At 38.3% G+C, this 27856-nt stretch overlaps 1 protein-coding gene across 2 annotated transcripts in view; it reads right to left on the bottom strand.

The window, feature by feature from the left end:
• LOC124596370 (cleavage and polyadenylation specificity factor subunit 1) overlaps nt 1-24604 on the bottom strand; it is a 299255-nt gene extending 274651 nt beyond the window's left edge. Inside the window, exons 1-2 of one of the 2 annotated variants that reach the window (XM_047135481.1) lie at nt 24410-24604; nt 1852-2056 (exon numbers count right to left, since the gene is read on the bottom strand). In XM_047135481.1, coding sequence (XP_046991437.1) covers nt 1852-2020 — 169 coding nt within the window. In that variant the 5' untranslated portion in view covers nt 2021-2056; nt 24410-24604. Of the gene's footprint in view, nt 1-1851; nt 2057-24166; nt 24387-24409 lie in introns of those variants that run through there. The other variant, XM_047135482.1, reaches the window with a different exon arrangement.
• Between the last annotated feature and the right edge of the window lie 3252 nt (nt 24605-27856).

Here is a 27856-nt window from a genome sequence, read left to right as displayed (position 1 = left end):
CATAAATACATTACATATAAACTGTCACACTTTGTAAACAAAGATTCAGTTATATATATGTAAATACTGCCTGTGAAGTGTGTTGCAAATAGAGCTAGCAGTAAAGAAGTAATAAATTAAAATGGCAGACTGATATTGAAGTTTTACTGCAAGCCATTTTAAGCAGAAGCTAATTTTTCACTCATCTAAATGTCTATGACGTCACAACACAAACTGTGTGTCGTACAATGATATAATTTTGCAGCTGAAAAAGCAGTATTATATGTGAATACTGTCTGCAAACTGTTGCAAGAAATAAATTAAAATGTCATGTCTAATACTGAAATTTTACTGAATGGAGAGAGAAAATAAAGTGAAAACTCCTTTCCTTTTATCATTTCGTCAGAGGTATCAGTGAGAAGTTTTGTAAAGATTTGGAATTATGTGTAAAGCTTGTGGGAAGTCACAAAGTGGTCTCATTGTCAAACACTGGATGAATAATCCCTGGGTATCTGCACACTGTCAGTTGCACTGCCTCAAAAAATTATACTCAATTTATACATTTCAGACCCTTCTTATACTTCTATAATATTATATAATTAATTTATAATACTACATAGAGGCATAGTGAATTTACATATTAACGAGAGCTGTTTTGGTGGATGGTTGATATAGTGTCTGAGGTAGTTATTATATCGTAGGTACTTTACTTCTGAATGACTGAAGCTTGAAAGTGAATGAACACATATCAATAGCAAAACTTTCTGACAGCAAAAGTTGAGCCAATCAAACATTCCTTTCCTGATATATTTGATATGTTGTCATAACTCATCTCCTGTAACACAAAAAATTGTTTCTTAAAGGACATCATATTCGCCGTTGACAGTAGAAATTATTTATTTCAGTATTGCAATTTGAGCCTTTAAGCCATTGTCAAGTGGTGCTGCAAAAGATTTTGCTTTTGTACATATCAGACTTTAAAATCCTCCAATGTGTATACATGTCACTGTCATACATACATGTCAGTGGATTTTAATGTCTGACACGTGCTGAAGTAAAATCTTTTGCAGTACCACTTGAAAATGGCCCTAAGCCCAAAATTGGAACAATTAAATAAATCATTTTTACAATCAACAACAAACATATCCTTCACAAAAAATTCCTGACAACTGTGAACCCTGACCATGAGAGGTCAACATAAAAATGAATGGCGCATCAAATTCTACAATGCAAATATAGTATATTATGAAAGATAAGAACATAAAGAAGTACTTTACCGACATAATGTCAAAACAATAGTTTGTGACAGGAGAAAATAAGGTGTGGGGAAATCAATAGATGAAAGGAAGGAAAGGGGGAGGGGGAGGTGGGGCGCATCAGTCGGTGATATTAAAGTTGACACATGGCATTAGAAGACAATTATCTCCTGAGAAAGCGGGTATTGCCTTTGAGTTTATTTTTGGCCTGAAATAGAGAAAAGTTCCTAGTGCATTTAGTCTGTGGCGCACAACAGAAAGCAATCTGCATTTCCAAAAATGAACACTAAAAGCAACAAATTGAACTATCCCCACGATGTAAAATGAAACTTTTCCATGCTTATGTAATAGTTTGAAGTAACATTATAACTTTCATTACAAATCATACCTCCATTCACATTTATGGAGCTATATACTGATCAGGGAGAAGTTTGTTTACAGCACTACTCATCACCAAATGATCAATAATTTTTAATATGAAAAAGTCATACGCATATAGCTCAGAATAATTCATAAAATTAGTTTTATGTAGCTTATCTGCCATCAGCATGTACCAGTCATAAAAATAATTTCATCATATAAGTGAACCTCTCTCTGAAAACAATTTTTTACATACCTGTAAATTTTTCCTTTGAATTAGGATCAACATCAGGAATTAGCCGAAACACACGGATAATATTGGCACCAGCGACCACAAGAGATTTCTCAGTCTTATTAAAAAAATGACATGTCAATGCATGTTCCACAGCTGTGGCAGGATGAGTTAACTTACATATGGAAAACATTCTCACTTATTTACTTTCTTCTTGTTTCAAAAATGCCTGCAAAATATGTTAATCCAATCAATAACTGCACTTTCAGAAGACTGTTAAAAATTTAATTTACATCATACAAAAGGAAGTCTCTTACATAAAATGCACACACCATTCTCAAATGGCAGTAAAGCTAGAAAAGCCTGAAGGTAACAAAACTGGTGTCATGGCAAGTAGCACAGAAAGCTAATAAAGCTAATCAAACCTTGGACTGAATAAATAACTTAAATCCTCTTACTAACATAAATTATGATATGAAGCTAAAAAGCCTCCAGCTAGAAATAGTAGTACCTGTATCCCTCTTGTTTTATGTAACCTTATAACATACATGACAAGACACTAATGATTCAGAATGGCAGTAATAAAGCTTTTTTGAAATACAGAATCACTAATACAACAGTACAAACTGGTCAGCTGCTTGGTTCCACAAGCAAGATAAATTTAAGCTACTGCATATGTATGTGTGAGTTTATTTTGGTAACTGTGAAAGAGTAAATGCTGTAATACAAAATTGCACTAACATTCTCCTTACGCCACGACATTCACAACCATGTATGACTTATCTTAATAGAATGGCCTCATTAAATCGATTTGTGATTACCTTTTCCAGTATTACAATTTTCAGTCATTTTGATCTACTATTGCTTCCCTCAGTTTATAATAAAACATTTTTTTGTGGAATTATCTGACTGTAATTCTTTATCTGTCCAATTTCCTATGTCAGTTAATAAACTAACCGTTACTTCAAAAGAAACATTTAACATATACAAAGAATGGTATTGAATCTACATTATGAATATTTGTTTTGATGGATACTGAAACTACAAAAAACAAAGTTCCAAATGTTTCACTTCGTAACAGTTTATAAAAGCCAAGTCAGTAATCAAAAGACCAATCATGAAAATATGCAACTTAAACAAATAATGGTTGTAACATAAAGTGGTACTACTGAACAACGCTGAAGATTTGATGGGCAATCACGTAACTAATGAAAAGGTACTGAATAGAATTGGGGAAGCAAGAAATTTGTGGCACAACTTGACTGAAAGAAGGCTTCTGCTCATAGGACACATTCTGAGACATCAAGGGATCACCAATTTAGTATTGGGGGAAGTACAGGCAGTAAAAATTATAGAAGGAGACCAAGAGATGATTACAGTAGCAGATTCAGGAGTATGTAGGCTGTAGTGGTTATTCACAGATGAAGAGACTTGCAGAAAATAGAGTAGCATGGAGAGCTGCAGCAATTCAATTTTCGACTGAAGATGACAACAACATTACTAACATGAATTTCAAATCTGGCAAATTGCTCGCATTACAAAACTGTTCAGATTCAGTGATCATTTATTAGTTGTCTTCATTCACATCATATACACTAAGACTAAATCAAAAGTGTTCAAAACTACTTTGGGAGTCAATCCAAATAGAGTGGTCCAATAAAAATTAAGTTGGTTGCTTCACCATTTTTAAATATTTTAATTTCTTTATATGTGATTACCCTATAATTGAGAAGTTCAGAACAGTTTTTTAAAAAACTTTACCTTTCACCTTTACTGAATGGCGGCCATTTTCGTTTGTAAGCCCACGACGACGTTTCAGTTTAGAGACATTAGCAAAAATAGGAATATCTCTGCACTGGGTTAAGTTACAACACCGCACTTGACATAATTGTTTTTAGAAAAGTGTCCGCTACAACATTATCTATTGCACAAAATACCCTAAATTCAAAAATAGCCAGTCAAAATTACCTCCAAAGTTTGGTATCCAAATTTTCAAAAAACCACTTTTTAGGCCCAAAAAATAACAAACAAGGATTGATTTATGAGAGTCTATTTTTTCCTATAGTTAGATAACGTACATTACTAGCCTCATATAGAGCAAGAATGCACAAATATTTCCTTTGTTTAATCTTTTTTTTTTTAATTTTTGAAATTTGAAAATTTTCATTTTTTGTAAATTTTGGGGTTAGTTATCTCAGGCGAGACTGAATATAAAAATATGATTTCTGCACAGTTTGTACGCCGATATGATAGCAATGTACTGGAAAAAGTTCAATGTTGACATCTGACTGTGAACAAAGATATGAATTTTTGAAAATGAGGAGATAATTCACATTACTCTACAACTGATCTTACGGCTGTTGCCTATTAATGTGTGATATTGGAGGGATATAATCAATTACTATTAAAGTAAGGTACTGAATTATATACAAAAAATGGAAACATCACTGAAATTAATATTTATATTATTTTGACATCCTTAAAATAAATATTTTCAACTAACATCCTTCAAGATGCGAGTGTTCCTAAGCCTGGTGGTGAATGTTAAGAACACTTATTTCTTCAGACAGCTTCTGTGGTATAGAATAAGACCTCCCAGTTGCTGTGGTAAGTTCGAGCACTGAAAGTTTCCTTAAAACATTTTTCATTAGTATCCAAACTTTGTCACTAGAAGATTTCTTGAATAATGTTTCTGGGCCAGCAGGGTGGTAAAAATGCACAAAAACATCATTGTTTTCCAAACTTATTCTTTCAACCTCTGCAAGCCACCACTGCCCATCATACACGCATGCCACTATGTCATTCAACGTTAAAGACAGAGATGTAATTTTACTGACACAATGATCCTCATAAATTTTGGTTTCTGACGTTGCATAGCATCGAACTAAGTTTCCTGTAATGCCAAGGAATTTGTGGAAATGCCTTGTTCCTTTTATTGCTATAGTTTTCAAATCTGGTTTGAAGTGTTGTTTTCATATGCAGAACCAGTTCTTCTTTCTTAATCAGAAAAGAGGTAATGCCTTTAATATTATCCTTGCAAAAGACATATATGTCCTGTACTGTGAGAATTTGGTCTGTGGTTGGTCTTTGTAGGCTGGCTTTAGTTACTTCATGTTTTGTTGTACCTCCTACTCCATCACATGCATTTTTACCCATGGCAAGATGCAAAAAAGTGCCATTCAGCCTCCAACCCAAAGTCTAATTTGGGGTTGCACAGATTTGAAAAATTCTTTTTGCTCTTATACTGACTAGCACTTCCATCAGCTTCTCAACCTTGGGAAAATTTTCTTTTACGTAATTTATTACATACTGTTGGCACACGTACAGCCAAAGTTTTTTTGCTCCAAATAGTCACTTAGAATGAAAATTGCAAACTTAATCTTTCTCATTTTTAAAGTAGAGAATAAATGGATGCACTGTTGCATGGTCATTGACCCAGTGGTACCCTTGTATTGCATCCCAAATCACAAATGTAAAATTTTCTGCAAAATCAGTTAGTGCTATGCATTCAGTTTCATGAAGTTGTGCTTTTTTGTCCTTCAAAAACTTACTTTGGATTTTAGAAACATAGTGGTGACTTCTGAGTTTTTGTAAGTTATCAATTAAAGATTCCAAAGTACTCTTCCTGAGATTTAACCACTGTTATCATTTCTGCCCTGTCAGTTGTGACCCACTGTTTGAAGATAATACTGTCTGGCATTTCCTCATCATATTCGTGAAACAATTCAATAACGGTTTCCTTACCAGGGCATTTATTACACAAACTCATCATGCAGTCATAACTGTTAGTGTCACAGACCATGAAATCCAGTAACTCTTTGTAGTTAAGATCACTGAGTTTTGCACCTGTCATCATCAATTTGACATTTTGATGATATAAACAAACACACAAGGAGTGTGTCCCTGGGGATCCAGCCAAAATACACCACTTAGAGCAGAGGTCACAAAATTCTGACCTTCCAATTTTGCATTCAGGATGAGAATTTTTGAAAGCTACATAAAGTTCATTTAAATTTGACAGCACTACCAGTTTCTGCTTTGTTACTTTAACTCCATTTGTAACAACTCTTTTGGTATCTTTGCAACCTGGGAGCATTCTACTGTTTTCATGATCTTCAAAACCACTGCAAAAAAAGTAAAGCTCTCTTCAACTCAATGGTTGGTTTGAAACACAGAGCTTCACTAAGCTTAGTCCTATTGAAGGTGGTGTGCAAGTGCCATCCTCCAACTGTTAAGCTCATTGCCCAGTCCATTACACGGAGGCCTACAGATTAACATGAGCTCTGTAAAAAAAATCAATCTTAAGACTGAACAGTGATCAAATCTAAGACCCATGGATTCTTAGTTTGGTATGTATCAAACAAGCCATGGAGGGATATTCAGCACCACCACTTCAGAGAATGAACCACAGGAGGATGCATACCAGTGATTCATGGGAGTCCTTTGTTAGGGTCTCTAATGCTGTTTATGGTCCTGCATGACCTTCCTAAACTTTGATTTTGTGAAAGACAAAGCTACTTAGAGTAAGAGAGAACAACTGCAATACAAATTTTAATTTAAACTCTTGTGCAACTTACAGTGTATGCACCCATTTACTATCATGTGAAAGGGGCACCCCACTGTTTGTGTACCACATCTAGGGATTTTTCTGCCCTCTGTTCTTCAAATGAAACAGATCTACACAATGAATAATTTGTAAGAACATTTCTCTTGGAGAGGCTAAAATACTTTAAAATAGATTAGAAACAGTCTTGACTGTAATACAATATCTATTTTTAATGATAACTAGTTTCTGTCAGACTGTGACCATCTTCTGACACTTTGTACTGAAATATAAATACAGAATGGATTTAGAGGGAAGTCTGGTAACAGTAGTAACATATAAATTACGTGATATACAACCAAAATTAAAGTAAGAAATTTACCCATGATGGGGTGGTGGTGGTGGTGGTGGTGGTGGTGGTGGTGGTGGTGGTGGTGGTGAACGGGGAAGGAATTGTAGCTCCATCAAATTCAACTGCTGTGGAGAGCAACGGGGGTGCGAGGGGGCAGTGAAAAATAGACAGGAAAGACAATGAAAGATGTAGAAAACTGAAACGGAGTGAATATGTACAATGCACTCACCTTTCACTCTTATAAATTCGTGCATGATGTTTTAGTGGTAATATCTGTTTTGTATATTATCCTGTCTTCCACCTTTAAGCTCTCAGGTTTTCAAATCTCATCCGATGCAGCCCCCAACAATCAGTTTTTCCTTCTCATCCCATACGGTAAGTCTCCCCTGCCTGCAGTTTTGGGTGACTTTCCCAAAATCTAGCCCTTTTCCTAGACCTCTCCAGTCCTTTTCCTTCACCCTTCTTCCTTCCCCTTCAACCCTTCTGCCTGAAGAAGGAGCCACTGGCTCCGAAAGCTTGCCAATCAGAATAGTCTTATGTGTGTGTTCTGCCGCCGCTTGGTGAGTAGATTTTTTATCTATCCAATTAAATAATTTTATCAATAATTGATTGTTTTCATTGTTATAGTCAAATGAGTCTCTCAATCACTTCAACCACTAGGTGGTATCATGTTAAGTGCATTGAATACATCATGTAAGTTCAACGCGTGAGAGAGTTTACTGAGACAGTATCATATTTTTCCAATCAAAGGTTCACTTGAAGACAGATATAAAAACACTTTGATAGTGCTACCCGAGAGCAATATGGAAGAGCTCGCAGCTATTCTCATATAGCCAAGGGCACAACTCCAGATGCAGCCATTAGTGCCACTCCGTGTTGCATCTCTTTGCCAACCCACTAGGCACCTGTTTGCAAGAAAGGGGGCAAATCTGCAATTATAGCAAATGCAACATCTAGTGTTGAAGCTATTATTACATTCTCACTATGCCAGTATATGGAATTATCACTATGGACATGTTTATGCTTGGGCTTTTTCTCAGCTGTTTAGTTGTGACTCTGATATCACAAGTTGTGCCATGGACTGCTCTTGCCTGGACATTTCTACACTGGATACTTTATCTTTTTAGCCTATGGTGCTATACTGCACTCCTGTCTTCCATACTTCTAGATTTGTAGAAAGCATTCAACACAATGCCCCACTGCAGACTGTTGTTGAAGATATGTGCACACGGATTAGGTTCCCAGATATGTAAGTGGCTCAAAGACTTCTTAAGTAATAAAACCCAATATCTTTCCTCGACAACGACTGTTCATCACAAACAAAGGTATCGTCAGGAGTCCCCAAGGGAATTGTGATAGGACTGCTCTGATTCACCATATAACAAATTATCTGATTGACAGGGTGAGTGAAAATTTACGGCTGTTTGCTGATGACATTATTGTGTATGGGAAGGTTTCATCATTGAGTGCCAACAGGAGGATACAGGATGACTTAGACAAAACTACTAGTCACTGTTATGAATAGCAGCTCACTCTAAATGAAGAAAAATGATAAATAGGAAACACAATCCTGTACTGTTTGAATACAGCATTTATAGTGTGCTACTTGGCACAGTTTCATTAATTAAATAGCTAGGTATAATGTTGTAAAATGATATGAAAAGAACAGGATATATTTTACATTCTTGTAATAATGTGAGTTGTTGTCACCAAATATAAAGTGGTGCCTGGCCAGCTTCATTGTTAAGGCAGGAAACAGGGCTCACTATAAACTCTCCTGTGTTAACAAAGCACCATCATGGTGGGCTGCATCCAATACCTTAAGGTATGGTCTGTCAAATGTGTACACCATGTAACCATAATGAAACAGACAACACATACAAAAGCTCTATAAAACTGAAAATGGCAGGCTTGTTCTGCTTCCTATGGTCAGGGTGTAATACTTTTCAAAACATTAAGTGCTTTGAGTGAATTAATTTCTAAGTTTCTAAAGTGAGACAGTCATGATGTAAGCTCCTGATCAAAAGTGAAATACCTGAAACCTCAATGTCACTGTAAATTTAAGTTCTGAAGGATTAGGAACATGGCACAAATCATTAAAACCTACACAACATATTTTTGTCTGCAAAACATTTAAATTCTGTTTTTAATGCGAGATCCTTTAGCCAGAACTGCAGCTGGCTTGTACTTGCTTAAGGCTAAAATGTGAACCAAAAATCGAAAAGTCATCTACAAATAAAGAAAACTTCGTAAGTATGTTGTCTTCTTTGCTTTTTTTCTGCAGCTGCAAATGTACAAGTTTTATAGCTTAATACCCATCTTTAGCAACTGTAATAAAAGTCTTTAACAGACGTGTTTTGCTTTACTCTAAAGAATCTTCAGTGTCACTGTAACAATACGGTTTTTTCTTCTTATAATTTTGTTTGTTTTGATCATAAACAGTTAGCATACTTCGCATATTACTTACTATAAAAAGTTTTTATTCTTTTCATTACTCAGCCTCCCCCATCCCTTGTCTTCCATGTGTGTGTGTTGAGTATTTGCATTTGCACACAGCACTTTCACTGCACTTCACTTCACACATTTACACTTCCGTGTTGGGAAGTATCACTGACTTCTCACCATTTTGGGCAGTTTGTTTTGCTATTGTGGGATGCATTCGTATTTTGTGTTTATATTTTCCAACTTGAGTGAGTGAGAGAGAGAGAGAGAGAGAGAGAGAGAGAGAGAGAGAGAGAGAGAGAGAGAGGGGGGGGGGGGGTTTCCTGTAAAGTAGTTTTCCCCTTCTGTAAAGCACTTTTTTATTTTTTTATTATTTTTTTTTAAATTTTTTATTTGTTTTCCTAATTGGGAGTAATTATCTTTTTTTGTGTGTGTGTGTGTGTGTGTGTGTGTGTGTGTGTGTGTGTGTGTGTGTGTGTGTGTTTTTACAACATTTTTTGATATCTTTACGCATACCATAATTTCAACTATTTCATTTTGATGGTGCATTTGATAACATTATGTACTTGACACCAAAGAACCTTCCTTATACATGATGTATCCGTGAGTATCTGCTGTATACAATGATTGGTACAGTGGAGGATGATCCGAGTTGTTCTTTCTCAACAACATGTTTTGTTAGTTTAAATAGCATCTGGTTGCTGAAGTTTGTCTGGTCATTTATTAGGCGTTGCTTCTCTATTATTGCTTTTTGAATTTGAAAGTTTTCTTGTAGGTGTAAGAGATGTTTCTTGTTGCTGAATCTATTTCATGTCCTTTTCCATTGTGGCAAGGTGGTGGTTTTCTTGATGGAGGCATTCTGCAAACACTGAATGGCTGGTACCATGTTTCCATGCTCTTCTGTGTTCCTTACACCCCATTTAAAAAGTTCTACCTGCCTGTCCTCAGTATAGATCTTCACAGTTGTTACACTGGAGTTGGTAAATGCAAGATTTTGGTAGCTGTCCATTTGATCTTCCTTTTTTAGACATTCCTGTACAGAGTTGTTGCTTTGCTATATTTTTCTTATTCTTTGTTTCCTGAGGATGTTCCCAATTCTGTGTGTCAGTTTATGTCCACATGCTAGTTGTGTGCCATCTCATCTGTTGTGTTTCTATGTTGCTCTCTTGTTGTGTAGTGGTATAAAAAAAATTAAAAAAGTACTTAACAAAACTGAGGGGACGGGGAGTACTTTACAGAAAAACCAACCTACCTATATATATATATATATATATATCCCCCACCCCACTTCTCTTACACACACACATATATATATATATATATATATATATATATATATATATATATATATACCACCACTTTAAAAAAGTAAATTACTTATTTAATTAACATAGAAAATAAATAAAATAAAAATGTAATATTCTCTCTGTCTCTCTCTCTTCTTAACTGGGAAATATAAACCCTCACAGAGCAATAGCAGATGTCTCCACCACTGTAAAAACAAGCGAAACATGAACGCACCCCACAACAGCAAAACAAAACATGCAAAATGACGAGAGGACAGTGATACTTCCCAACACAGAAGAGTAAATGTGTTAAGTGCATTGAAGGAGCTATGTGCAAATGCTGATACTCAACCCACACACATGGAAGATGAAGAAGAACAGATGAACAACAAAAAAACTGAGTAACAAAAGAATAAAAACTGTTTATAGTAACAAGTATAGCATGTGAGCTGTTAATGATCAAAACAAACAAAATTGTATGAGAAAAACACCATTCTGTTACAGCGACCACAGAAGATGCTTTATTTTAAAGCATTCTCTGTGGTCGCTGAAAGAAGATGGAGCAGTTGCTTAAGACGGCAATTAACCTATACAACTTCAGAGGACTCTTTACTGTGGATATAATACTATGTATAACTATTAAAAATAGGATCTCATTTAAAACACTAGCTTGGGGCACACCATAATCTTGTATCAAATGATCTGGTAGCAGGTCATGAACTCAAAATCTAAAACAATGTAGAGAGAGACAAAATAAGCATATCAGGAAAGCCTTTTCGGTTGACCCATGTTTGTGGCAGTCTGCGAATACAGTGCTTACAGGTATTATTACAGGCATCTCTGGGTCAAAAGTCAGGCATTGCTTGCACAGAAAGGCCTGTTTCTGGCTACCTCCAGCAGGGTGAGGTTATCAACTGTATGATGCCTTCTGAATCTACAGTGAAAGCTACTATAAGCTGTCTGGATTCTAAGATCAAAATGTGGTTGCAGTTGACTATTCATTCCAAGTTTTTTCCCCATTCAGCTGGTCAGGACAGCATTATAATAGCATTTCCTGTCCTTCCCATGCTTAAGAAGGGAGTTAAATAGCTTCCTTCCATGACAGACTGATCAGTTTCACCACTTTAAATTAAACTACTTGAGAAAGATTTCTTTAGCATTCCCAGTGAGGCACTGCAATGTAGTGATGTGTCAGTACTATCAACATTGAGACAAGTTACCATGCGAGATGTAAACTTCATCACTAGAGGAACTGTCCTCTCAGCAATCACTTATTGTTAGTAAAGACATAAAGCTGGATCCTGCAAGGGCAGTGATTAGAACAAGATGGTCTGCATCAGTTTGACTGATAGCTGTACATACCACAGTTTTTTTGTACTATGTGTTGTCGAAACAATGCTGAGTCTACATGACTGCCTGTAACGCACTGATGATAGCTGCACTGTTAGCTGAAATCTAAATATCCAACATCACTCCACAGAAGAACAGGTGGTCTTCACTGCTGTCTCAAAAACTTCAACACAGATTTGCCAGTGATGCGCTGGCCCATTTTGGGGTTATAATCAACTCATAACTGAAAACTGCCTTGACAATCAAACACAGACATTTGTTGTGCAGCACCCACGTTCACCTTTCTATGCAACCACGTGGGCAGTTTTCTAGTTGGTACAGCTCAATCTGGTAGATGTATTCAGATCAGGGAATGGTCACTGGTGTACAGCTCATCGCCTACCCAACGATCTGGATGAGAAGGTTGGAGAACATCAGAACACACCAACAACAGAGAACAACTTTGTGGCAGTGCCAAGGTGCTTAAATAGATCCTCTGGCAGGGCTTCAATTATATTTCACTGTGCACTGAAATTAGGAATATTCTTCCCACTACTCCCAAGGAAAAATTCCAACAACCACTCAAACTATGAAACATCCTGCTCCATCTTCTTGGTGGCACACCTACTCCCGCTCCCTTGCCACATGCATGATATCTGTCCCATCACAGGCATATTCTCTTATTACATTAGGGGCAGGATCATCTATGAAAACAGCCACGTTGTACACCAACTCCACTGCAACTTCTACACTGGCATTTACGCAGACATGGCCGTCAAACACTGTACACTTTAACAAATGGCCAATAGTAAAATTGACACCCTGGAACAGCGTATGTCACTTCGCACAACAAAAATGACATCAATGGCGATATTACAACCAGTGACATCTTGATCTTCCAGCCAAAGAACACTGTCTCTCAACTGTATAGGTGGGAACTCTACCTACAACGTCTTCCTTGGTTCTAATAGTCCCCTTGTCTCAATCTCCACTACCTCCTTTGTGACACTCATACCTACTCTTGTGCCTCCCACCCCGTTTCCTTAAGTTCACTAGCTCTACATATTAGTTCAATTCACATGTCAATTACTCTACACCTATACATCTCTACACTCTCCCTCTTCCCTTTTTCTATCCTGCAGCCCCCCACCCCCATGAAACTTCCCCTACCAGGACCAGAGTGAACTCACTAGTACCAAATTCTTACCCTCTTTCTTTACTGCCTTTCCCTAGCTCATATTCTCCCTTCTCTTCATTCTACCATCTTCTTTCTTCTCCTCATCCACTCCACCCAATACAACTCCTTACTCCATTTTGGGCTGCATTGCTATTCGTCCTTCCCTCTTCTTTCTACTTCTCATCCACTCTTCTACAAAAATATTTACTTGTTCCATTATTTGTATTCCATCCACGACTTTCCCGTATTACATTAATTAAAATTTTGTCAGCTTTTATATACGGGGCAGAGAAAAATTGTGTCACTGAATTTAAACCCTGGGTAGCTGATGCCAGTAGGGACCAAAATTACCAATGTTGTGTAGGTCAGCAACACACCATTTTTAAACTATGGAAACTTTGTGCCACGCGCTCCAATTGGCTGTGGGATTGCACTCTTGCTGGATGCTCTGGACAAGGCATGATCGCAAATGCTTTGCCTGCTGGAGATCGCAATTTATCCAAGGTGGGCCACACGCTCGGTGGTAGTGCGCCCTCCTTCCACTCTGGGGGCTAATCCGCCAGGCTCCCAACACATCCATTGTAGTTTCATGATAAGACGTACCGGGAACAAACCCATCAACAGCTGCTTGTTCATGTACAGTAAGTCTTTTACAAATGTGTTGGCCCTGAAAAGGGCCTTTTTTTGTAGCTAGGACATTGTTTATTTAAAGCGGATGCTCAAACTAGCAACCCTCTGACATGACACAAGCTTGGTAATGCCAAACGGTGTTTTGCCAAACTCTTTCAAAGATTTCTGGCATTGCCCTGATGTGATTGACGGCATGTTGAATATGATCCAGTAATTCCTCTTTGTTTCTAGGTGGTCCATGTCCGAGTGGGAGAACTAGAACCTCGACGAATCCCCGGGAAAAGTCCCGTGGCGTGAGGTCTGGTGAATCCAGGGGCCATGTCCTACAAGCACATCTGCCAATTACTCAACAGTCGAAGAGTTCATTTAAATATCCGCGCACAGCATGACTGTGCTGTGTGGATGCACCATCATGCTGCAACCATGTGTGTAGCCATATGTCCAGGGGAACATCTTCCAGCAGGCTGGATAGAGTTTCTTGCAAAAAGTGAAGGTAATTTGCCCCAGTAAGTCGACAAGGTAGACGGACCAGCTCAATCAGATGGTCACCCACAATTCCTACCCAAATGTTGAGCGAAAATCATTCCTGGTGTCTGTGGAAGTGCGTGACGTGAGGATTTCCCCTTGCCCAGTATTGAATGTTTTAAGTGTTGTAACAGCCATCCCGATGGAATGTGCACTCATTGGTAAACAACACAATGGCGGGGAAGTTGGGATCTCGTTCAACACATTGCAGAAACCACCAGCAATACTCTAGCGTGTGTTCATAGTCCGCCACAGGATTTAGGTCTTGGACAGGGTGGAAACTAAATGGATGCTGGCCGTCACCCCTCAACACCTCCCAGACTAACCACTGAGTGACCCCCGTGTTGTGTCCAATCACTTGAGCACTTGTTGTATGTGCTTCCTCGAAGCACTCGAGAACCGTTTCTTCAAATGCAGCATCCCATCGCGTTCTAGGTCCTCCAGCATCACCATGATATCCCACTAATGAGACTGTTTTGCCACGTCGCTGGTGAACTACTGTAAACGTTTGCAGGTGTGGGTGGCGTCTTGCTGGGCACCGTTCCTCATACAACCATTGAGCTTCATGTGCATTAACACCGGCTAGTCCATAAACAAAAACCATACCTCATTGTCCTTCAAGCGAATACTGTGCCGCCATGCTTATTGTATGACTAAATCGCAGGTGATGTGCATGTGCTCTGAAGTATAGCTTACATGTGAATGCCTCTGACATGAGGTGGAGACAAACAGCAGAACCTATTTGACACGTATGCGTATCACGTTGGGGCGATGGTGGGGCAAGAGACATTTGTATGTGTGAACCGACAACCATAGTGCTGCCCGTCAACCGACAAACAGCAACAGAGCAAACCCACAGCCAATCGGAGCACATGGTGCCAAATTTCCGTAGTTTAAAAATGGTGCATTGCCGACCTACACAAAATTAGTAATTTTTGTTCCTACTGACGTGAGCTATCCAGTGTTAAAATGTCATGACAATTTTTCTCTAGCCTGTACACATATTTGCAACCAAGTTTGCTGATAATGTTACAACTAATGTCCTAGAACTCAGTCTTACCTTATCACTAGGCATTATGCACAACATTTCTAATGGTTTCAGGAAGTTGACCATATCCACCTTTCCATTACATTCTTCATGCTTTCCAATTTGCCTGTCTAAAAAAGACAGCCAGTACCCATCTTTTATGAATGAGATGCTTAGCTCTGGAAGATGAGCAGAGATGATCATCAAAGCTCCCGGACATCTTGTGACCACCTCTGGCATGGTCAGGTGTTAATATTGATATGGTCACTAAGGTCCACCAGTTGCAGGGTTGCAACTGCTGATTAGAAATTTATTGTCAAGCAGCACCACCATCCAAACCACAGCATGTTATGAAAACAGCTACCGCAAGTCATAGATTTGTGTCTGTTTATTCTCTGCAGATATTATTTGTATGATAGCTTGAAGTAAATCTCAACACGATTAGTGCTACAATGTTTATGAACTGGACATTGATTCTGGTTAAACTCATTCATGGCAACAATGAGGCTATTCAGCATCAGAATATTTTTATCAGCACTTCTAATGTATTTTGACTCGTCTTCAAAAACTTGGGTTATGCATGTATCATAAAACATTGTCAATGAGAGGCTACAAATCCACGTGGACAAGAATGTAACAAGTGTTACTGGAACTGCTACATAATAAACAGAAAAAGATGAAACTGTTCCAACCACATGTGGCTATTCTCATAGCATTGCTGTCAATGTCATCTGCCACCCCAACCACAGCTTAGACTTCCTTTATAGAGTGTCCACAAGTGATACTTTACTAAAAAATATATTCAGCACAGTAAGGGACCACACAATTTAATGGATTCATATATTACACTCTTTAAAGGGACCTTAATGCACTGCCCTTTTCCCATACTGTTGAACTAATGTCTGTGTATTATAACAAACAAAATTAGGCAGTACCAGCGTGGTTGTGTCACTTCGGTTATGTGTGTTCAGTTACATGTGTCTCATCACAATCCTACTGACTGAGTAGGAGACATAGTCTTATGCAGATTCCTTAATTCATGACTGCATCACACAAAAGGATTTGAACACAGGCACTGTGCTAGACATTCCCATCACTTACTGAAGTTTCGGCAATTGCACAAAGTTATCCCTTAATTCAGGCAGCAGAAGGACATCTTTGGTGCAGCCCAGAAGTCACCATAGTGAATGATCAAGTTCCAGTAATGTCACAGCCAACTTGGGAACATACACAAGACATGTGGTCTATCTGCTCACCTCTTCCTCAGCATCTTGTCAATCATTCAAAGCAGAATTGTCGAAGCAAGTGTGCTCCATTTTTCCCAATCCCTTAACTCTAGCAATGTCAGGAGTGTCTGTCAATCTCACACTGTTCGTTGTTGATTTTGTTTCAAGCATGACAATGGTGCGCATCACTTACATGCACAGTGGCAGCCATCAACAGGCACATCATAAAAATTACTTATCGACTTACGTAGTTTGTGCCAACCAGTAAAGTTCCAGGTAGTCATGGATGCAACTGTCTTCACTTCTGAATTGGAAAACTTACCTCTTTCTAAGCAATCTGAACTTTTATTCTCATATAAACAACAGTTGATTCTGATTAAATGTCAATCTGTAATCCCAGTAGTCTACACACATGTATCCAGGGAAATACCTTTTTTGTAGGGCTGCTCCCATACACTCAAACCATATTTGGAATAGATGCCTTTAATCAGTTTGGTTTTTCAGGGACATGAACAGGTTAAGGTGGTTCCCACAGCAATACTATACCAAACTGTCGAAAACTAAAACACAGAATTTTCTGACTTATTTTTGATTTATGATGCACGAAGTACCTCACAATGTATATTTTACACCAGAGTCACACTGCCCAAGTTTGATTAGGCTAATCTCATCACACATGTCTTATGTGACATTGTAGCATCTCGTGTAGTGATTCATAAACAGAATAGATCTTATTTTATTTATTCATTTCATCCAAGCATAGTACCACATTGATATAAGAGCTGTCACAGTAATACAATAAAAATCAAGAGCTTAAAATATAGATATACAAAGAATCTTACTGATCACGTGGGGATTTTAAGGCAATCAAAGCTCCAGTTATCATTCATTTAAACCCTATTCAATGCACAGATGATTTATTCTCTTTTCTCAATAGAGCCAAACATTATACACAAACAGATTTTTCAGACAGGTATCACTAGATTCCAATTGATGCAATGTCACTGCACTTTATTGTAAGAAAGATTCCTTTCAGCCTGTTCCAGTACCGATGACTCCCTTTCATTGTTGCCAGCAATACTACGATCTTCCAATCCTACTTCCAGTAATTTATTCAGCCAATTCCCATGTGTCAATTATTTAAATGACATCAGAGTCACAGGGCGCAGCACTAAACTCATTTGGCAAACCTAGAGTGATTGTTCACTATGCTGCATTGAACTGCAATAAAGTGCAATTTAATGCAACATATAGATAATTAATTTTGAGTAAACAGGACGTCTTACACACTATTTCATGAATTTCAGAAATGCCCACTCCATCTTTACAAGAACTTGAGGCATTTTCGGGAAAAATGAATTATTATTTCCATTTTCAAAAGTTGCACAACTTTCTGTCCCATAACATACACTTTAATGCAAAGATGCCAAAATTTGAGCAGTCTCTAAATTGTGAATGGGCTTCCCAATGCTGAAGCAAAACTGGAAATTGAAACCATGCCTCGTTCCATACAGCCCCAGCAAGTTCTACATAGAAACAACTGACACTTCAGATTATGGTATCGGAACGGTTCTTGGTCACAGGAAATGAAATGGAGTACCGCACACCTTATATATAAAAAACATTAATCCCAACACAGTCACAGGTTGAGAAAGAGACACTGGCCAGTTTTTATACAGTCCAGAAATCTCATTTGTATCACTGTATAGTGCACTTCCAATTCACAAACATGCCTTCGAGGTCATTATTTGGACCTTGCAATCCTCTTGAGGTTGAAACAACACAATGTCAACAACATCTGGCTCTCTTGCTTCACAAATACCAATATCAAATATGTTACCAATCTCCTGGCCAGTAAGTTAAATGCCAATGCTCTCTCAACTTCCCACAGGTCCTGCACCCTATTTCAACTGTCATGGAGTTGTCCTTTCCACTCAGATAACAACATTTGTTCTGTTATCAATTACTTCCCAGTACAGCCAGGTGTAGTTACCTCCTAAATTGTCAAAGATCCAATTCTGCTCAAAATAGCTCGTGTACAGTAAGACTGGCCCAAAAGAATACCATCTTGAGCAAATTCACTTCTCAAGTGTTACTTTCCCTATGACACTGTCTCTGAATCAAGAACTATTCTTCATTCCTCAAATTCATACTCTCATGAAATGGCTCTTACACCAGAGCTACAGGGGTGGGGGTAAGGGGGTGATCACGTGAAAATTAGCCATTAGGTCTATTGGTCAGTCACTCACTTAAGATTTCAAACTACTGGTTCCCTCCCATGCAACCTGATCCTTCAAACAGGTGGCAACTGAGAAAGTTTTTTCCTTGGTCCACACCCACTGAACTGTGAAAATATGTGCATGTCAACTTTTGAGGGTCCTTTTCTGAATCACATGTGGTTTATAATTACTGATGTATATTCTCATTTTCCTTATGTACACACAATGGGTGCTACAATGTCACACACAACAATTATAGTTCTTTTTCAAATTTTTGCTATTTATGGCACTCCGAAATTTTTAATGGATAACAACAAGAGATTCACTTCAGACACAATTGCAAACAGTGAGGAATCACTCACTTTTTTTAAGCTAGCTGAAGCAGAGGAAATGGGATGCATATTAAATCCAGTGGGCAGGTTTTCAGTCCTAATACCAATTCTCCCAATGATTTGCTCACATTTCTCAGTTCTTAGACAGCTACACCTTGTGGGGCATGAGTCCTGCGGAACTATTGCAGGCACCTTAACAATGCACCCTAACACTGCACACTACCGCTCTTGCAGACGCCTAGTCTTTTGCGTCCACCTGCACTACCGACACTAAGCACAGGGCCCTTTGGTCTGACTTGACAACTATGACCAGCATGCTTGATGGCTGCTAGTAAAGGTTCAAGCAGACCTGGACTGCCACCTATACTTTCCTTTCCCATCATCATCAAACTTTGAGGTGCCATCAAAACCAGCTCCGGTGACAACTGAAGCATCAGCTACTGCCTGTACTGAAGCCACTCTACAACTTACATCCCTGACTGATGGTTTGACAGCACATGCACATAAATGCCTGTCAGACTGCCTCAAGGAGTTAACATCCAAACCAGCATCTCCTTCCTTATGCCCAGTGTCTTGATTACAGTGCTTTCTGCTGTAACTAAAATCTTTGCATCTGGTAGCCCCTCATCCAAATTACAGCACCATCAAGTGACAACCACGGCAGGCAGCAGACCTGAGACTGCTTACTCCAGCCATGTACTAATTGGATGCCACCAATACGTCATTCTTATAATGACTGTTAATAAGGAACTGTTCACAAATTGGTTATTATTTGTGGTTAAATTTCTTCATGTTTTCTCTGTCACTGGCTAAGCTATTTTACAGTTATCAGTGTCAGTGTACTTCTATCAGTGCTTCAAGTGAATTTTGGCTTGTGTTCCATAAATTAGATAATGGAGACAACTATAACACGGTATACTGAAAAAGTACAGGGTGGTTGCAAGTAAGCTTTCGCTATTTGAGCCAGGGTACACGGAAAACCATTTACCACGTGGTTAAGGACTTCATAATAGTGATGTCCAGACAGAGCACTGCCGGATTTGTGTTGCTGGTAGTGCTAGTGTAATGGCTTGCCATTAGCTGCTGGCACTGGTACGGTGAAGTAGGGTTGAAACACAAAGATCAATGTGCACTAAAGTTGCAGACAGTCAACATGAGCCTTCCCAAAAAGGTAAGCAGTGCTCTACTCATAACACTGCTGCTTTTCGCGAGTACAGATGCATTACAGGAATATGGAGAGGTCCTCTTTCCACACCATAGTTGAAGAACATAATTCGGAATGTCAAATTAACTGGCAATATGAGAATAGTTCCTGGGAGAGGCTCAAGCTAATTGTGTCACAAATTGTTGGAGAAGTTACCATTGCTATGGCTGAGAATGCTGGATGTAATGTGTGATCTTCAAGCAGTTAATGAGTTGTGTCAAGATAGCTGAACATTCCATGCTCCACCTTTGAAAAGTGTTACGAACAATATAGTGAAATGGTACCTCCAGTGCGGTTTCAGGCTGTCATGGATGCAAATGGTTGTCAGACTGGGCAATATTTGTAATAGGGAACATAATCATAGTAAACAATTAACAAATGTTACACTTTCATGAAGAAATTAAAGTGTGTTTCTTTCAATGGTTTACTCATTATTTCTCATCCACATGTGCTTACAAATGTTTCCACAAAGTTTCATTGTCCAACTATCACTTGTTTTCATGAGGGCCCTGTCAAGTAGTGGATGTATAATTATAACCTCTCTCTATATTGCAGAGGTATTTTACAATATGCTTAAGCTTTATTTTAACAATCAATATAGTGTGTTACCTAATTGATCCTTTACTATACACCTATTATTAATTAGGTAAGAGGTATGCTTTAACTGTAGGATAAAATATGTTGGCTTTCGTTGTCTCTTCACAGCTTCTTTGAGCAACATATTGTACAGGTTGATTACCTAGCAGAAAATAATGTTTGGAGTTTATTTTTTCTTCGTAAATGTAAGTTATATTTGTTTCTTGCTCCCAATAATGGATTAAGTGCATTACGAATTAGTAAATGTACTTGGGCAGTTCAGTTTGAACTACCACATTTTTGAACAGATTTTCACAGTGAGCCTATTAGTGTTCAATTTTTATTATTCATGTTCCCCTTAATGTGGAATGGAAATTATGCCCATATTTTGTGCATAACATTACCAAGTAATTAAAGATCGAGTGTACATAGGAATAACATTTAATGATTAGGCCCTTGCTTTTACATAATTTGACTGACAGTCAAAATTCATTCCTAAATATTTTATTTTTAATGCAAAATCTATAGTATGCTATTATCATGCATGTTTCATAAGACAGTATTTTTGCTCCTCTTTTAAACCTTTACTTCTTCCATCATTTGAACTTTAGTGTGATTCTGATATGATTATTTTCTGAAAAAATAAATAAATAAATTATTTGATACATGTACACTCTCTAATCCTTTTGCCCTAGCAGACAAACTAATGAGTTACATGAATAGATACAACTTTTTAATGAAGCATACTTTGGTTTCCAAAATGACAAAACTTCTTCACGAGGATGACTGTGTTACAGGCAATCATAAACTTGTCCAGGTTTTTTGACACTGTTGGCAGTAAAATACTACCACACACGCTAGATGCACTAGATATAAGAGGAAGGGAAAATGAGTGGTTCCAGTCTTATAAAGAGCGGTTCACATATCTGCTCATGATAATTTTTTAGTAAAACAATTGTCAGACAAGCAACACACAAACATAAGTATCCTCAGAATTACGTATTGGTTGCCAAATTCAGTTCATTAACATACATCAATTGCTTTCCAGATACTATAAGACATGGGGAAAAAGATCTCTTTGCTGAAGATAGCAACAGCATTGTCACTGATAAAACACTGTAACTCGTATTAGAGAAAGCAAGTTGGGCCATATATAATAAATTAACACCGAACATAAAGAAAAGCAGTGCACGCTTCAAAATAAAGAGGGAACACAATTCTGTCACATGAAATATTCATGATAAATTTATAAATTGTATAAGAAACCTTTTAGGTAAAAATTCTGATTGTCAATTAACATTATCAACAGTTTGTAACAGCAAAAGTCTCGTGGTGACATACTATGTACGCATACACTCAGTTCTGAGGTATGGAATTCTTTTCTAGGCATTCAAAGCACAAAACAAGGATAATTTTCAAATTGCATAAAGGAGCTGTAGGATTAATAACTAGCAGTCAGGCTCATTGTATCCTTATTGCACCAAGGGAGTAGGCCTACATCTACCAATCTACTGTGCACATCAGGAAAAACATTAACTTACTAAGCATATCACTAAAATTTCTATGCATAATCATGGAACAAAAGTCAGATTGGACTTATATTTACTAGAAAGACAAACAGAAACCCCAAAACAGCATTTTCTATCAGGGAATAAAATTTTATAATACATTTCCCAAGGAAATGAAAAAGATTACTAAAATACATCTGTTTAAAAAGGCAGCTAAAATATTCTTGATAACTAATGCATAATATAAATTAAAGATAACATACAAGATTTGATAGTAGTGGTTAATAATGAATGTGGCTAATGCCACCACCTTGTCACATTACAATACTGCAATGCTTTGGCAAGAAAATCACATACAAAAATCTATACTGTATGACAGCAATCATATTATCCTCCGGAGTTCAACACCTTACTTATCATGGAGGATGCCAACTCAGTTTTTCAGGTATACTGACAGACGAACATGAAGACATACATGGTGAACAGTGGCACATTTATGGAACCAGTTTTCTGAAGGGTCCGGAATTGGTGCAAGAGGCACAGCAGCAAGCTCTTGGTCTGCGGTCACTAGGGGGTGTTCTTGTGCACTGATGAAGAGAAAAACTGTGTTTATATCAAAGAACATTGTACAACAGGGACCAACTAAATCAAGCAGTGCATTTGTTAAGATGCTGACCTCATATTCAGCAGGATGGAGTTTCCTCATCTGGTCATTTTGATTTAGGTTCTCCTAAATCATTTCAGGCAAATGCTGGTATTGTTTCTTCATCAAGGACATGACTGACCATCTGCCCCATCCTCATAAAGAATACTTGAATATTCTGAGTGGATGTATATTTTTAAGCTATTTATTTTCATTGCACCATGATGACAAAGCCAATATCACTGTAATGTGATCCTTGGGAGAATAAATTAACAATAAAAGAAAGAATTAATTATATTGTCCAGTCCAGTCTGTTCCCGGAATCATTTATTTGTATTACCTCTCTCACTAACTTCCAAACATGTGTCTTTCCATTGACCTCTGAACAGCCCTCCATTTCTGCACTAAAAGTCATCATAAACTGTCATGTTCAGACACATGTGAATCTTAGGTTGGAAAACCCTACATGGTTTATCAAAATCATTCCAGCTAATATTTTTCCTCTTCCCTAAAATTCTGTTGCTATTCATTCATTCCTCCTCAAATCTAATCATCTGCTTTAGTGTAACTTCACTACCAGTAATTTTTTATGATGTGCTCATTAAACACAATCCTCTGCTACAGTAGATTTTCAAGCCCAATTTCGATCTTGCCCTATTCACTTTCTTCCATTCACTGATGATTTTCTGTACTAGAGGCATAAGATAAATTATCAATAAAATCAAAGAAATTCATGTATATTCCAATAACATGTACTAATCCTCCCATTTTCTTCTTAATACTTCTTAAAAGTTTCCTTTATAGGTGGAGATAATGCGTTAGTTGAGACGGAATCGCTTTGCCTGGCACTCTTTCTATACAATATTATTATCCTTAAGTAGTTTCATGGATGATGTGCTACTGATGCAGATTTTTCAGTATATTAACATAAATTAAGAATCTCGCTTCTCATAGGGCATTATTAGAGAGAAATAATTATCATGATGTATTATTTGTCAGAGGTCTAGTAAAGCTCTGAATCTGTTATACAACGCTCGAAAAAAGCATCAATACAGTAAATACATTTCTAAAGTATTAATGAATAGGTTTTACAGCTGCGTTGCAACTGAATACTGTTCAAAATGTTCACTGTAGACTGTCGTTATTTATACAGTGGATAAGTTCATTCTTCAAGGGTAACACAACACAAGTAAAAGTCAACCCTTCAAACTTATGGAAGATTTTCAACTTTGGGATTCTGTAACAGCTACACGCCTCCAGCCATGTCAGTGATTATCAATTGATAATAAGTAATACTCATAGCAGTCAAATAATACTTACTGCCCTGAAAACATTCTGTTATCGAACATTTACACAATACCGGTATGTATTCTGCTTCCTAAACCGGCATGCTCCCTTTTCGTTACTCATAACCGTCTACGATAGAGAAACCAGTGGACATCAGCAGAATATAGCAGGTTTTATACCGAATCCTTAAAGAGTGGCCCTTCAACATACTACAACACAATTGCATGAAAAATATTGCACGCTACAGAAAATATAAACACTATGGTAGATGCTCACCTACACCACTTCACTTGTAATGCCATGAACTGTTTATGATCGATGACCACACTACACTCACTAGGAATTGTTTTAATTTATGAATATTACAAAATAGTTACAAAAATTTTTTTTTCATAATTTTTAAATATCCATATCCAATCCTCTTCCACAACCCCCTACCATCTTTGAGTTTGTCAATCTGATCGACCAGCGTCCATCGATTGCTAGCATATTTCTTATGGTTCGTTCAAGCAGCTGCCAACGGAGTCTCGCGCTATAAGCAGCCCCTTCTCGTAACTTCTGGCTATTTGGTGTGTATCCGTTTGCCGTATAGTGAGAGCAAGCAGCCTCACTCTACCGGGAAATTTTTTTCTGCCGTCCCAAACTGCTAGATTCTGGCATGCGCAGGACTGCCTCGGTTAGAGTGGGGGTATAATCAACGTGACTCTTGTTTTGTTGCACCTACATCTATACTTTAAAACTACCGTGACTCCCTGGCAGAGGGCACGTCCCATTATACCAGTTATTAGGGTTTCTTCCTGCTCCATTCACGTATGGCACGTGGAAAGAATTATTGTTTCAATGCCTCTGTGCGTGCAGTAATTATTCTAATCTTATTCTCATAATCCCTATGTGAGCGATACGTAGGGTATTGTAATGTATTTCTAGAGTCACCATTTAAAGCTGGTTCTTGAAACTTTCTTACCAGGCTTTCTTGGGGTAGTATATGTTTATCTTCAAGAGTCTTCCAATTCAATTCCTCCAATATCTCTGTTCCACTCTCCTATGGATTAAACAAATCTGTGACCATTTGTGCTGCCCTTCTCTGTATACGTTCAATATCCTCTGTTAGTCCTATCTGGTACAGGTCCCACACACTGGAGCAATAATCTAGAACTGGTCACACGAGTAATTTGTAAGCAATTCCTTTGTAGACTGATTGCACTTCCCCAGCATTCTACCAATAAACCGAAGTCTACCACCTGCTTTACCCATGACTGTGCCTATGTGATCATCCCATTTCATATCACTATAGAGTGTTACACCAAGGTATTTGTATCAGTTGGCTGATTCCAGCAGTGACTCATTGATATAATATACATAAGATAATTTTATGTTACTTTCGTTTTACATTTCTGAAGATTTAAAACTAGTTGCCAATCTTTGTTCCACTTTGAAATCTTATCAAGATCTGACTGAATAATTATGCAGCTTCTTCCAGGAGTACTTCATTACAGATAACTGCATCATCTGCAAAAATTAATATTGTCTGCGAGATCATTGACATACAAGATAAACAACAAGGGTCCCAACACGGTTCCCTGTGGAACACACGAGGTTACTTCTACATCTGACGTTGATTCTCCATCCAAAGCAACATGCTGTGTGCTCTCTACCAAAAAATCCTCAATCCAGTTACAAATTTCATTTGATACCCCATATGATCGACCTTTTGACAATAAGCGTAGATCTGGAGGGTTCTTAAATATTTCAGTAGCTGATGCAATTCTTGTGTTCATCTATTTCATGTTGATTGAAAGTATTTACTTGCAGAACCCAACAAAACTGCAATTGGCTGAAAGATAAAATTTATAACTGCAATTTATTGCTTATGTCCATCGAATTGGAATCGGATTTTCTCTCGAGTGATGGGGAGTTGAAAGTATTGCACTGAATTTATGGAACACTTTCGTGTGTGGCATCATGTGGCAGGGGAGTTAAGTGAAACATTCAGGAAACCTAGCCATTATAAGTATCAGGCAGGGGGAAATGGGTAGCTGCTTTCACTACAACACATTCTGAACCTTTTTGTGGTTTGACGGTCATGAAACAACATGTTTTAGAGATGTGACAGGCAGCTTTAACATCTGTGTTGGTTAGTTGCACAATGTCACAGAAAGGTCGTTTTAGGAGTAGACATGATAAAGTGCCTGTCGGCCGGGGAAAGGGCACAAACTGAAGCTAATTTTGCGTGGAAATAGGATGCCTGGTGCGATTGGGCAATCGACGGAACAGACAAGAGAATACACAGTATGCCAAAAGATTCTCACCATATCTGAATGGGAAAAACTATTTTTCCATGCAACTGCAAATAGTTTGTGATCACAATCGTCGGATTCGGAACTTACTCTTCGGTTACCCTGCTTCTGTCCGTTAAGGGAGAATGTTCAGGACGTCAACATTTTACCAAGCGTTTAAGCAAAGCAAACAAGGATATTACACCATCTTAGCTGCGCACTCGCAGCGCCTATCTTTCACCCTGGAAAGTAGCTCTCTGGGAACTACTTGAATGAACCTCTTGTTTAGTGACTAAATATCGGAAGCGCGTCTAGCATTCAGCTGGAATCGGAAAGCAGTCACGTGACGTCCCTCGCTAGCGTGGCACGATCTTTCTCGTGACCGACAAATTGACGAAACTGTTGTTAAAGATTCGATTGTAAGTAAATATTTCTGATAAGCAAGACTATAAATACCACTGCTGCTCGTTTCATTCACTACAATTTAAGCTGTGCTCTTAGGCTCCTACCTAGCCACATCCTCGAAAATCACGATATATTTCGAATAAACAGCGAAGTGTTGATGAGAAGAAACGCTATACATATGGTGGCTTCTCCTTTTAGTCGCAGCAATTTAAGCTGAACTCTTAGGGTCCTGCCTAACCACACCCTTGGAAGTCGCGACGTATTCGGAAAACATGGTCAAATATTTGTCATACAAGGAATATAAATGTCATTGTTGGTTGTTTCACTTGCAGCAATATCATCTTTCGTTCTTTACTCAGACTGAAGTCACGAAATGGAATGAACTTATTTCTGGGAGAGCACGCTCTTGTATATACATACCATCGAATGTTGCAGAACATACTTCTGGTACATGAATAAGAAACTACCAGAATGTGCTACAAATGGGAAGGTTCGACTCTGAGATTCCTTCCTGTGCAGACCGTTGTGAAAATGTGAAGGAGGTAACGGATCGCCGTCCAGCAGAGTTCGCTCTATCGGCTTCCCTATCTGGCCCCTCGCCGCTAACGAACTAGCAGAAGATATCGGACTCCGAGAAGACTACTACTTTGTGCTAGAGAAGTCGTTATGTGGCTTTGGCTGCAGGAGTGAGTAGTGTGGCTTGTTCTGTTGGAGGCCTCATCCTACCTGCTACCTAAGATGGACTGGCGCATGGACTCGGAGAATGAGAAGAACGCCACTACTGGATTGGCTCCTTGTTATGCAGATGCAGCTTCAGCTATAGAAGCGAGTGGGTTGGCATTTTGCCTACCACCTATGGTGATGCAATCCAGGAAGAAAGGTGCAACACAGCAGAGATTGAGTGCGCATTCTGTGGACGGGGGCTTTCCCCTGCATGCTGTAGCGCACGCCTGAATCTAGGAGGACCACCTGTCTTCCACCACACCACTACTAGCAGTGCTGCGGGCAAAGTTTCGGTTTTGCATGCAACAATGACTATCTG

This window comes from Schistocerca americana, chromosome 2, assembly GCF_021461395.2.
Source record: "Schistocerca americana isolate TAMUIC-IGC-003095 chromosome 2, iqSchAmer2.1, whole genome shotgun sequence".
Classification (NCBI taxonomy): domain Eukaryota; kingdom Metazoa; phylum Arthropoda; class Insecta; order Orthoptera; family Acrididae; genus Schistocerca; species Schistocerca americana.
Note: the sequence above shows the minus strand (reverse complement) of the source record. Positions and strands in the feature narration are given on the sequence as shown.